This window comes from Neolamprologus brichardi, chromosome 4, assembly GCF_056152115.1.
Source record: "Neolamprologus brichardi isolate AB-2024 chromosome 4, ASM5615211v1, whole genome shotgun sequence".
NCBI classification, from domain to species: domain Eukaryota; kingdom Metazoa; phylum Chordata; class Actinopteri; order Cichliformes; family Cichlidae; genus Neolamprologus; species Neolamprologus brichardi.
The window spans coordinates 15,234,107-15,244,794 of record NC_142107.1 but is presented as its reverse complement, the minus strand read 5'-3'; the positions used below and the strand labels follow the sequence as shown (position 1 = coordinate 15,244,794).

The following is a 10,688-nucleotide window of genomic DNA, read 5'->3' as shown; positions in this document are numbered from 1 at the left end:
TCTCTCGTAGTTCCGCTCGTTTTGCACTTCTGTATTTCTCCGTCTCTAGCAGTTCCAGTCGTTCACCTCACAAGGCTGGACGAGAACCTCCCCACCTCTCCTCCTGCCCCACAGCAAGGTCTCTCTGCACCGTGTCTCTGTCCCTCCCACCAGACCACTTCATTGATCCCTTCCTGGTGGCTCCCTGTCCTGATTGGCTGACGACAGTGTCCTTCAAGGACATGAACTCGCTCAGCTGTAAGCAAAACACGACTTTTACAACAAAAACATGCATCGAGAAAGAATACAGCCACCGATTAAAATCACAGCCCATGCAATATAAAACCCAAGCGAAGCACAGACTCAGAATTCCCGGAGCTTGTATCTCGAGGAATATTTTTTATACACCAGATTAAAGAAGTACACTATCAATGCAGAAGTATAACTTTGACCAGTGCAGGCTATCAAGATGCGACACAGACTAGTAGTATTTTCGCTTGATGCGGATGCGAAAACTAGTTTGTTCCTGTTTTTGTCACAATGTAAAAATTTTTTGGAAGAACAAGAAATGCCTGACTGGCAGCCAGTGTTAAATGTCGGATCATGGTGTTGATTTCGTGTTTGAACTGAAGAAAGAAACGCCGGAGCACGTTTACATCATGCTGAGATTATACTCCCTTGGGACGTCCTCCAAGCTGTTGGGATAACTTTGGAGAGGTTTTTTTTCTTTCTTTTTTTGTGTGAGCGAAATAATCTGAAAGTTTGGCCAAATAAGTGACCGTTGATTTGGGCACAGGGCTTTGGGTGAGTCTATCATCTGCCTCGTTTGTATGTATGATAATGTTAGTGTCATTAACATACATTTTCTGCAAGGTGAGGAAAGAAGTGAGAAGCTAATGGTCACGATATGAAAAGTGAAACCAACTTAAAAGTGCCTTAAAGTAGTAACCTAATATAGTTTTGTTAGTACTGTTTAATGCCCGACACCATTGGAGGACAGCTGGGACAGGACCATTCCGAATGTAGATGAGTACATCGCCTAACATTTACGTATTGTATTGCTACTTTATGCTTTTACTTTAATATATTTTGAATGCAGACATTATACTCTGTACTCTTTAACATATAGTTTAAAGTTTTAGTTTCTTAGTATTTTGTACATTACTGAATATCAAGCTAAAATCAAATAACATTTACCACACAGAGGGAAGACTGGGAGAACAAATAACTAGTACTAACAGAATATAGAACAGAAGAGGAACAGAATACCAATGAAAAAGAATGAAACTTACACAGTAAACAACAGTAGGAACCAGAAAACCTGAAAAAAGAATAGAAATCAGAACCCAGACAAAAAACACAACTGCTAAATTTCAAAAACTCTTAATATTAGACGATCATGGCAAACTCTGGCACCATTAAGGTAGTTCAGTAAAGTTCTAACTTGAGTAAAAAGTCAAATGAATTTTTTGTCTACTTTGCAAAAGTTATCCAAGACAAAAACTGTTCACAGTTAATGCCCAAAAAACCTCCAAAAACAGTCTTTTCTGTTCATTCTTTTAATAATATAGATCTTGTTTAAATTTTACAACTATAATTCCAAACAGATGAATTAACTCTGCCAGGGCGGCCATTTATTAACCATTCTATTTGTAATTTTTATGGACAGAGCTATGCACAGCCAAAGGTCCAAGGGTGTCAAGTTCAGTGGTGTTATGGAAATCTGAAAGAAACTGATCTACACAAACAGCTTGTCTTTGTGAGGTTTTAATTTGTCTTTGCAAAGGGGTCAAACAACAGTACAGAGTATAACAGCAGTCTGCATGGCTTTTGACAAAGAATGACAACAAGCATAGGACCATAGAAATGCATTATCTACCCATCATGGTCACAGATTACAGTCAGAACATTCCATTCAAAAGATAACTTGCACAGACGAATATATCTATAAGATAAAAACATGATGTGGAGCCTTCCAGTCAGCCAAATCAACTTAAAACAGAAAAAATCAGAATCCTAAAATTCTCTATCATGTTTCACATAAAAATCCAGCAATGTACAAACTAGGGGATCTTTGTGTGTCATAGTGAAAGTGAAAGTTTTGAGCATCTCAACATGTCACTCCTCATACAAGAAGAGCATGTGTGGGTATTAGCTATACTTAAATTAAAACATTGTTTCTAAATCTGCCCTTGCAGCACTGTTGCTCAAAGTCACCATCTGCTGTCATAGAAATATGTGAGGTGCAGCAGATGAAGTTTCAGTCAACTATAACTAACCTGGTGTGTGTGCTGTACATTTTCTTTCCTCCTCCAAAAGTAGGTCATTTGTGTTACCAGTGGTTAGTTTCCACTGGTAGGACCATAAGTACTGACTTGGCAGCAGGCAGAAAGCAAAAAAATGCACACTTAAAGTTATATTTGCATTAATTCATTATTACATGTATTGTAAGTGTAAGTAACAAATTCTCTCACCCCTTGTCCTAACAGAGTGTACATAGCATCCACCACCACAATCAACTTCAAGCATTAGCTCAGTCAAAGTAGCTGCACGTCTCTCATGTGGAGCATGTGATTCATCCATATCAACAAAAGCAACACAGGAGTGTGTGCAAAGTGTTATCAAGACTTCATGACAGGCTTGGTGGCTGCATCAGTCTTTTATAGAATCTGTGTTAACACCAGAGGTCCTCTGGCAAGGAGTAAATGCGTAGAAACTCTCTTGTGTTTGCAGAACTTTGCATTCACAGTTAGTGCCCTGTGTTTTCCCAGTTTTTTCTTTAACATTTAGTAGTTGAAACAAAGAGTGTTTTTCACATTACTAACATGTTGCTTTTGTGGAAAGGGAAGCTTTTTAAAGTTAATCCTGGACACATTTTTCAATGTTTAGATTTTGTCTGAATCTTGAGCTTTACAATTATTTTCTCTTCCATGTGTCTTACATATAGATGTAAACGACCTAATTAAAAAAAAAACCTAAAAAACATATTGTATTATAGCTACTATTATTTAAAAAGATAAGTTGGACAAATATTTGCCCACTATTGATGACATGGATGACTGTACTTGTCATAGTTGTAATTGGAAATTTATTCAGCCAGATTTTTAAGTTTTTAGACAATGATAAATGTTGTAAAAATGTGATTGTAGGATAATCAATTAAGACGAGCTGTAAAGATAACTTTGAATCCTGTACTGCAGGATATCTAATGCAAATCCTGAAACTGAACTTCTGCTGGACAATCCTGAAACAGGCTTCACCTCCTCCATCCATCTGCTTCATCCTGTATGCTGACTAAACATGCTGCTTGTCTGGATGCTGGGCTTCCTCATGCTCATCTTTTCAGTGTGTGGTGAGTGCTTAAGAGCTCTATGTGTCATAAACTGGCTGTGTAATGCTGGCGGGAAAGGACAAAAATGCAGACTCATAGGCTGGACATTAACTCAAAACACAGCTTTTTTTTTAGCTGAATAAAAAATAATACAGAACTACACTGGGAAATTATGAGAATTAAACACACAGGGAAGCACATGGAAAAACACACAACCATGAGGGAATATGCGACACTGGACAGAGGGAAACAGAGGGCTTAAATACACAATACAATGATGAGGGAACAGAAAACATGTTGAAAACACAGCTGAGACAAATTCGAAATGGCAAGCAAAACTAAACAGACTGAAGTCAAAGGAGCTTGCAAAGAAAAGCGTCTGGACTTCTTTAAGTTACTTGAAGACGTTTCACCTCTCATCCGAGAGGCTTCTTCAGTTCTAAGGTCAAATGGTGGAGAGTCCCAGATATAAACCTGGTGGGAGTGTCCCCCCACAGAGGGACAAAAGGACCCCCTGATGATCCTCTAATCGCCTGAGCCAAGGTGTGGAACTGGGTGTGGGTCCCAATCAGCCAGAGTTTCGGGTGAGTTCATTGTGAAACCTGGCCCCACCTTATCATGCGAATTCCTGAGGTCAGATGGCCCAGGGTGTGAGTGGGAAGGGATCTCAAAACTGGATTATAGATGGCAGAGAGTTGGTGTTGTAAACCACCGCCTCTGTTCAAAGATGGTCGCTCACAGTGGACATAGATGGCTTCTTTCACTCCTCTTTCAAACCATCTGTCCTCTCTGTCCAAAATGTGAACATTGGCATCCTCGAAAGAGTGACCTTTATCCTTAAGATGCAGATGGACAGCTGAGTCTTGTCCTGTGGAGGTGGCTCTTCTGTGTTGTGCCATGCGCTTGTGAAGTGGCTGTTTGGTCTCTCCAATGTAGAGGTCTGGGCATTCCTCGCTGCACTGTACGGCATACACCACATTGTTAAGTCTGTGTTTTGGCGTTTTGTCTTTCGGGTGAACCAGTTTTTGTCTGAGTGTGTTGCTGGGTCTGAAATGCACCGGGATGTCATGCTTGGAGAAAACCCTCCTGAGTTTCTCTGATACACCGGCTACATAGGGGATGACAATGTTGTTGCGTCTGTCCTTCTTATCCTCCCTCGCTGGTGTCTGATCTTCTTTTCTGTGCCTCTTTGCTGACTTTAAGAATGCCCATTTAGGATAGCCGCACGTTTTGAGTGCTTCCTTTACATGTGTGTGTTCCTTCTTTTTCCCTTCAGGCTTAGAGGGAACATGTTCTGCCCGGTGGTGTAGGGTCCTAATTACTCCAAGTTTGTCTTCCAGAGGGTGATGGGAGTCAAACAGGAGGTACTGGTCCGTGTGTGTGGGCTTCCGGTAAACTTCGATGTTGAGGTTGCCATTCTCCTCAATGTGCACAGCGCAGTCCAGGAAAGGCAAACAGTCGTCCTTTGTGTCTTCCCTGGTGAACTTGATGTTTTTATCCACAGCGTTGATGTGCGCAGTGAAGGATTCCACTTCTTGTGTCTTGATTTTGACCCAGGTGTCATCTACATATCTGTACCAGTGGCTGGGTACTCTTCCTTTGAAAGAGCCAAGAACCTTCCTTTTCACTTCCTCCATGTAAAGGTTGGCTACAATAGGTGACACGGGGGAGCCCATGGCACAGCCATGTTTTTGTCTGTAATAGCCTTCGTTGTATTTGAAATATGTAGTGGTGAGGCAGAGGTCTAACAGTGTGCAAATCTGATCGGGTGTGAAGTTGGTCCTGTCCTCCAAGGAGTTGTCTTCTTGTAGTCGTTTTCTGACAGTCTCCACTGCCTCCGTGGTGGGTATGCACGTGAAGAGAGAGACTACATCAAAGGACACCATGGTTTCATCTGGGTCCAGGGTAAGTTTCTGGACCTTGTCAGTGAAGTCGGTGGAGTTCTTGATGTGGTGTGGGGTGTTCCCCACGAGAGGAGCAAGGATGGTAGCAAGGTGTTTTGCAATGTAAAACACCTTGCTACCACAGACTGAACAAGGGACGCAAAACGTTCACAATAAAACAGCGTGGTGATATGACATGTTGGATAGTATTTCATTTGGCAGTTAAGAACAAAATGTTTTACTTTTTTTTTTAACTTCACTTTCAGTTTATGGCTTGCATTTAGTTTCAATGGCCACAATCTCCACATGTCAGCAGCGAGGGTAACTACAAACTGAAAATAATGGTGCTTTGTAAATGCTTCCCTTTTAATGAGATTCAAATTAAAATAAAAAAGATGAAACTTGTCACTGATATAACATCTGAATTTTTAACATTTAACATTTTCAAGTTAAAAGTGTTATTTGTGGTTTAAACGTCATCAGAATCTAGCACCATTTACAAAACCTTGTTGCTAGGATCTTGGGTTATGTGTTTTGATTTTTGGTGGTTTTTGATTTACATTTGGGTAAATAATTAATAATTTATGTTTTAGTTCTATGGTATTTAGTGTCTCTAATTTAATGTCATTTCCTTAATGCTTCTGAATTAGCTTAGCTCTTAGCTCTTTTGTATTAGTGCAAGTTTCCTCTCTTGTCCACAAGCTGTTTGTCTTGTCTCTGTGATTAATCTGCATTTTGTCTCTGTGTTTGTTTGCTCTTTTTCTGAATCAGGTTTGTATCAGTCTGGGTCTTTGTGTTTGTTCCATTCCTGTTTTATTGTGATACTCTCTTGTCTCTTGTGAGTTGTGATGAGTTTACTTGCCACGCTATTCCTGAGTTCCTGAGTGTTTCCTATTTGTCTCCGCTTCCTCTAATCACTCTCTTGTGTCTATATTATCTCAGTCTCCCTTTGTTCTTCGTCAGAGTAAGATTTTCAGTTCAGTTCCCAAGTGTTATTCTGTTTCCTGATCTTCTTCTCCTAGTGTCTTGGGCACTTAGTGAGTTCTGTAGTTTGAACTTGTTTTTCGATTTAGTTTGTTGTTTTGTTTCATGTAATTTAAGACCACTTGAAAAATGGCAAAAAAACATATTTTGCATGGTTGGATCTTAACAAGGCTCCAACCCCAGCTTCAACATGCAACACAAAGAAATGGGAGTGAGACAAAACATTCTTTTGATCATGCAATTTAATGAAAACAACGCTTAAACTGAAACAGGCTAGACACAGTCCCATACCGTAACTGAAAATGTTTCTATGTCAATAGCAGGTTGCCCTTTAACACTGACACCTTCTGAAATGGTTGTGAGATTTGGAGATCCAGTTTCAATCAACTGCAGCACATCAGCCACAGATGTTGAAGGAATGGGCTGGGAGGCTCCATTTGGAGGTACAGGATTTGAGCCTCCTCCTGTTGTCACTTGGAGGGTTGACAAAGTGGAAGAGTGGACTCCAAATCCTTTTTGCTATGTTACTTTGGTTGATGGATCCCAGTGTGCTGTGAATCCAGTCATCACTGTTTACAGTAAGTACATGTGCACACACTGTTTTATTGTGTTATAAACTACATGAACTGATATTTGTGTTATAATAAAACAGTGATTTCACTTATAATGCTCAGCAGGTGTCTACTATCCTGTAATTACTCTGATTCAATTGTTAGTACGTTTTAGTCAAAATGAAAATCTATCTGCAATCAGCAACACCATTTGTGAAATAATGCATATTTTCTGTATTCTTATATTTGATTGTTTTTTCCCCCACTTTGATTTGTTTACAGAAACTCCAGACTCTGTGTCAGTGTCTGACATGGGTCGTGGTCCAATGGTGGAGGGCAGAGAGGATGATCTGAAGTGTGATGCCATCAATGTGGCTCCTGTTCAAAATCTCACAGTGACGTGGTACAGAGGCAATGAAACTGTGCTCACAGAGATGTTTAATGACTCCACTATGACTCCAGTAAACGCATTTTCTACCCTGAGAATCTCCACTCAGAGAGATTACAATGGATTAACTTTTAGATGTGAGGCTGAGCTGCACCTCGGACCCAAAGGACCAAAGTTCCTCCCTAATGTAACCTCACCACCTTACACTGCTGTTGTTCTTTGTAAGATTCCCAACTACTTACTTCATGTTTTTGATCTACTCCACAGCTCTGTGATCTATGAAATATAAATTGATCTATTTTGATTTTAATTCCCAGATAAACCATTCATGGAATCTTGTCCAGACAACGTCACTGTTATTGAAAATGCTGCCTTCAGCATTGACATGTTATCCTGTCAGCCTGATGGGAACCCTCCTCCCACTGTTCAGTGGTTCTATGAGGAGAAACTCATCAATCCATCGAGGTCACTGACCAGGACTGACTCAGGAAAGTACACGGCTGTTGTTGAAAACAGTCGTGGCAGAAGCAACACTTCAGTTAATATCACAGTGGAATGTGAGTGCATCAGACCTGGATCATTTTATATTTTAGCCAAATAATGATAAAACACACTAAAGTATTAACAAGATAATATTTTGTTTTCAGTTATTTACTTATTTATTTAAATGAATTCGATACCATTTTTACAGACGGTCCTTCTTTCACCTGCAAAGAGCACTATGAGATCACAGTGAATGATAAACCTCAGAGTATCTGTGAACCAGTAGGATTACCTACACCCACCCTCACCTGGTTTAAAGATGGCAAACAGGTGGTTTCCCCACAGCATTGGAAAAAGAATGATAGTGGAAAATACTTGCTTAATGCACACAACACACATGGAACAGCTGAACACACACTGTATCTTGAAATTTTGTGTAAGTTTAAAATTTTCAGAATTATATTGTCTTTTTATGATTTCTCCACAGTGAAAATATATAATTTTTGAGATAATAATATATTTTGAAGGACATTACTTACTTTCAAAATTTTGCATTTTTTCCAGATTCTCCTGAGTTCAAGGAAGGAAATGAAAGCAAGCAGGTGCTCCAGGGTGAAGATGTTACTTTAAGCTGTAGTGCTGACAGTAACCCACCTTCAAACATCACCTGGATCTACACAGCTGCTGTGAATTCAAACATGACCACTGAGGGGCGCCAGAAGATAATCACTATCACTAGAGCCACGTCTACCAATGCTGGTTATTACGTCTGTGTTGCAGAGAATAAAGTTGGAAGAAATAAAAGATTCATCACACTGATGATAAAAGGTACGATTACTGACTCTGTGCAGAACAGTTATGGAAATGTAGGAAGTAAAAAATTACTGATGTTTAATTTCAACAATGGCATGATGTATTAAGTAGAAGTCACATGTTGTTTTATTTTGTTGGTCTTACAGGCAATACCAGTAAAGTCCTCTTTCCAGCCATTTGGGCTTTGCTCATTCTATTGATCATCGGTCTTACCCTCCTTGTGGTCTATTTTCACAACCGGCAGAAAAAACGTGGACAATACAGTTTTGTTCCTGTGTGCCAAATGTCTAATATAGCCAGTTGACTTTTGCACAAGCCAATGGCAATGCTTAGGATCTTTGCTGCATTCTGTTCTGCGTCTCAAACTCATTAATACAATTTAGATTTGTTAGTATTTTACAGATTAATTTCATTATTGAATTTCAAGTTACATACTTATATATGAGTCACTGATTCATTAAAAGCTAAAAATGAAAAGCATATTTACACATAAATGGATTATGATCCATTTCTAAACTTCATAGACCTGAAAACTGTATAAATGTGCAAAACAATAAAAAGGTTACACTTGTGATGCAAAAATACTGTGTTATCCAGTGCTATGAAGCAGGAAACTGTTAACAGTAACCCATGTTGTGTCCTCTATTTGGATTAAAATCTGTTTTCATGTATTATTTTTTATTTCTTTTTCACTTTCCTCACAAGGCAGCTTCTTTTTAGTCGTTAAATATTAGAGTTTAAGTATCTCGGGGGTCTTGTTCAGGAGTGATGGGAGAAGGAAGCGGGAGATCGACAGACAGATTGGTGCTTTGGCTGGAGTGATGCGGATGCTGTACCGGTCTGTTGTGGTGAAGAGAGAGCTGAGTGAGCCAGTTGAGGTGGTTTGGGGATCTGAGAAAGATGCGTCATGGGCGCCTCATGGGTGAGGTATTCCAGGCATGTCCCACTGGGAGGCCCTGGGGCAGACCCAGGACACGCTGGAGAGATTATATCTCTTGGGTGGCCTGGGAACGCCTTGGTGTTCCACTGGACAAGCTGGAGGAGGTGGCCGAAGAGAAGGAGGTCTGGGCTTCTCTGCTTGGGCTGCTCCCCCCCCCATGTTAAAAGGGAGTTTTTCCTTCACTCTGTTGCTAAAGTGCTTGCTCATAGGGGGTCATATGATAGATGGTTTTTTTTTTGTCTTTATGTATTATTGTAGGGTCTACCTTACAATAGAAAGTCCCTTGAGGGTACTGTTGTTAGCATGTATAAATAAAATTATATTGAATTGAATTGAATTGAACTGAATCTCTAGCTTCAATAGTAGCTTTCTTCAATTCATGTTATTTCTTTAATTTATTTACAGTGAGACAATAGAGTGTCAAATCACAGATACGTCCATTATACATTTATTGCTGGAAACCAGAGAACAAGGGCTACAATCCAAACATCAGAAACATGCATTACTGGTGTAAACCATAAGAGGGGAGCAAAGCTTACTTTTTGTATCCAAATAAAAATATCGGTCTTGGCGGTTTACAGATGCTTACAGCACATGCATAACAAAGGACAACATTTTTATTCTGGATCCACCTGAGATTATAGCAGAATATGAAGGAAAGCCTCTCACTGTAAACTGCACCATCACATTGGATGAACATAAGTGGATGTACTAGACAGTTGGAAATAAAATCTTTCAGATCGAATATGAAGGAATGTTTATCTCCCGCGCAGTGCCACTGTCAGACTGGAATGACTGAAAAGGCCAAGTGCAAAATAAAGTTAAATGAGTCTCACGAAGTCAGCAAGAACTTTCAAGTTATTGTATTTAGTAAGTTTCATTTTAAATATATACAGTGCAAAGAGAAAGTTAATAATTATTAAAATAAGTAACTAACTTTTTCATCTAATGTGGTTTGCCAGAGAATCCAGAAGCTGATGATTCTGTACAGCATGTGAATGTGATGGGAGAAGAAACACACAATTGGCTGCAGTGTGACATCATTAATGTTGCTCTGACAAATACCTGACTGTTAGCTGGTACAAAAACAATGTAAAAAAATGCAGACAGAATCTTTCAATGACACAATAAAAACACCAGTAAATGAGTCCTCTATTGAGTCAACCTCAGAAGAGAAAAATTTAGTTGAGATGTGATGTGATATGTGAAGCTCAGCTGGATTTTGGACCATACAGACCAAAATGTCACGTTTTTTCTTAAACACACAGTTTCAGCAGACTGCGAGTAAATATCCTGGCTGTCTATACAGAAAGAGAGATATTTAATTAAAATTGTT

The 10,688-nt window shown here is 39.5% G+C and overlaps 1 protein-coding gene across 1 annotated transcript; it reads left to right on the top strand.

Moving 5' to 3' along the window:
* The first annotated feature begins 706 nt into the window (after positions 1-706).
* On the top strand, positions 707-9,288 carry LOC148102984 (intercellular adhesion molecule 5-like). The gene is made up of 8 exons (XM_087839890.1): positions 707-783; positions 3,180-3,331; positions 6,498-6,755; positions 7,011-7,337; positions 7,434-7,673; positions 7,808-8,035; positions 8,164-8,427; positions 8,559-9,288. The coding sequence occupies exons 2-8, from the start codon at positions 3,280-3,282 to the stop codon at positions 8,714-8,716; spliced, it is 1,527 nt and encodes a 508-aa protein (XP_087696016.1). The 5' UTR covers positions 707-783; positions 3,180-3,279; the 3' UTR covers positions 8,717-9,288.
* Positions 9,289-10,688: the final 1,400 nt, after the last annotated feature.

Bases quoted from the DNA above. Each gene is read 5' to 3' on its own strand.
- LOC148102984 (XM_087839890.1), top strand. From the start codon at position 3,280: ATGCTGCTTGTCTGGATGCTGGGCTTCCTCATGCTCATCTTTTCAGTG. The intron at 3,332-6,497 runs GTGAGTGCTTAA...CTATGTCAATAG, and splicing joins GCTCATCTTTTCAGTGTGTG to CAGGTTGCCCTTTAACACTG. The intron at 7,674-7,807 runs GTGAGTGCATCA...CCATTTTTACAG, and splicing joins AGTTAATATCACAGTGGAAT to ACGGTCCTTCTTTCACCTGC.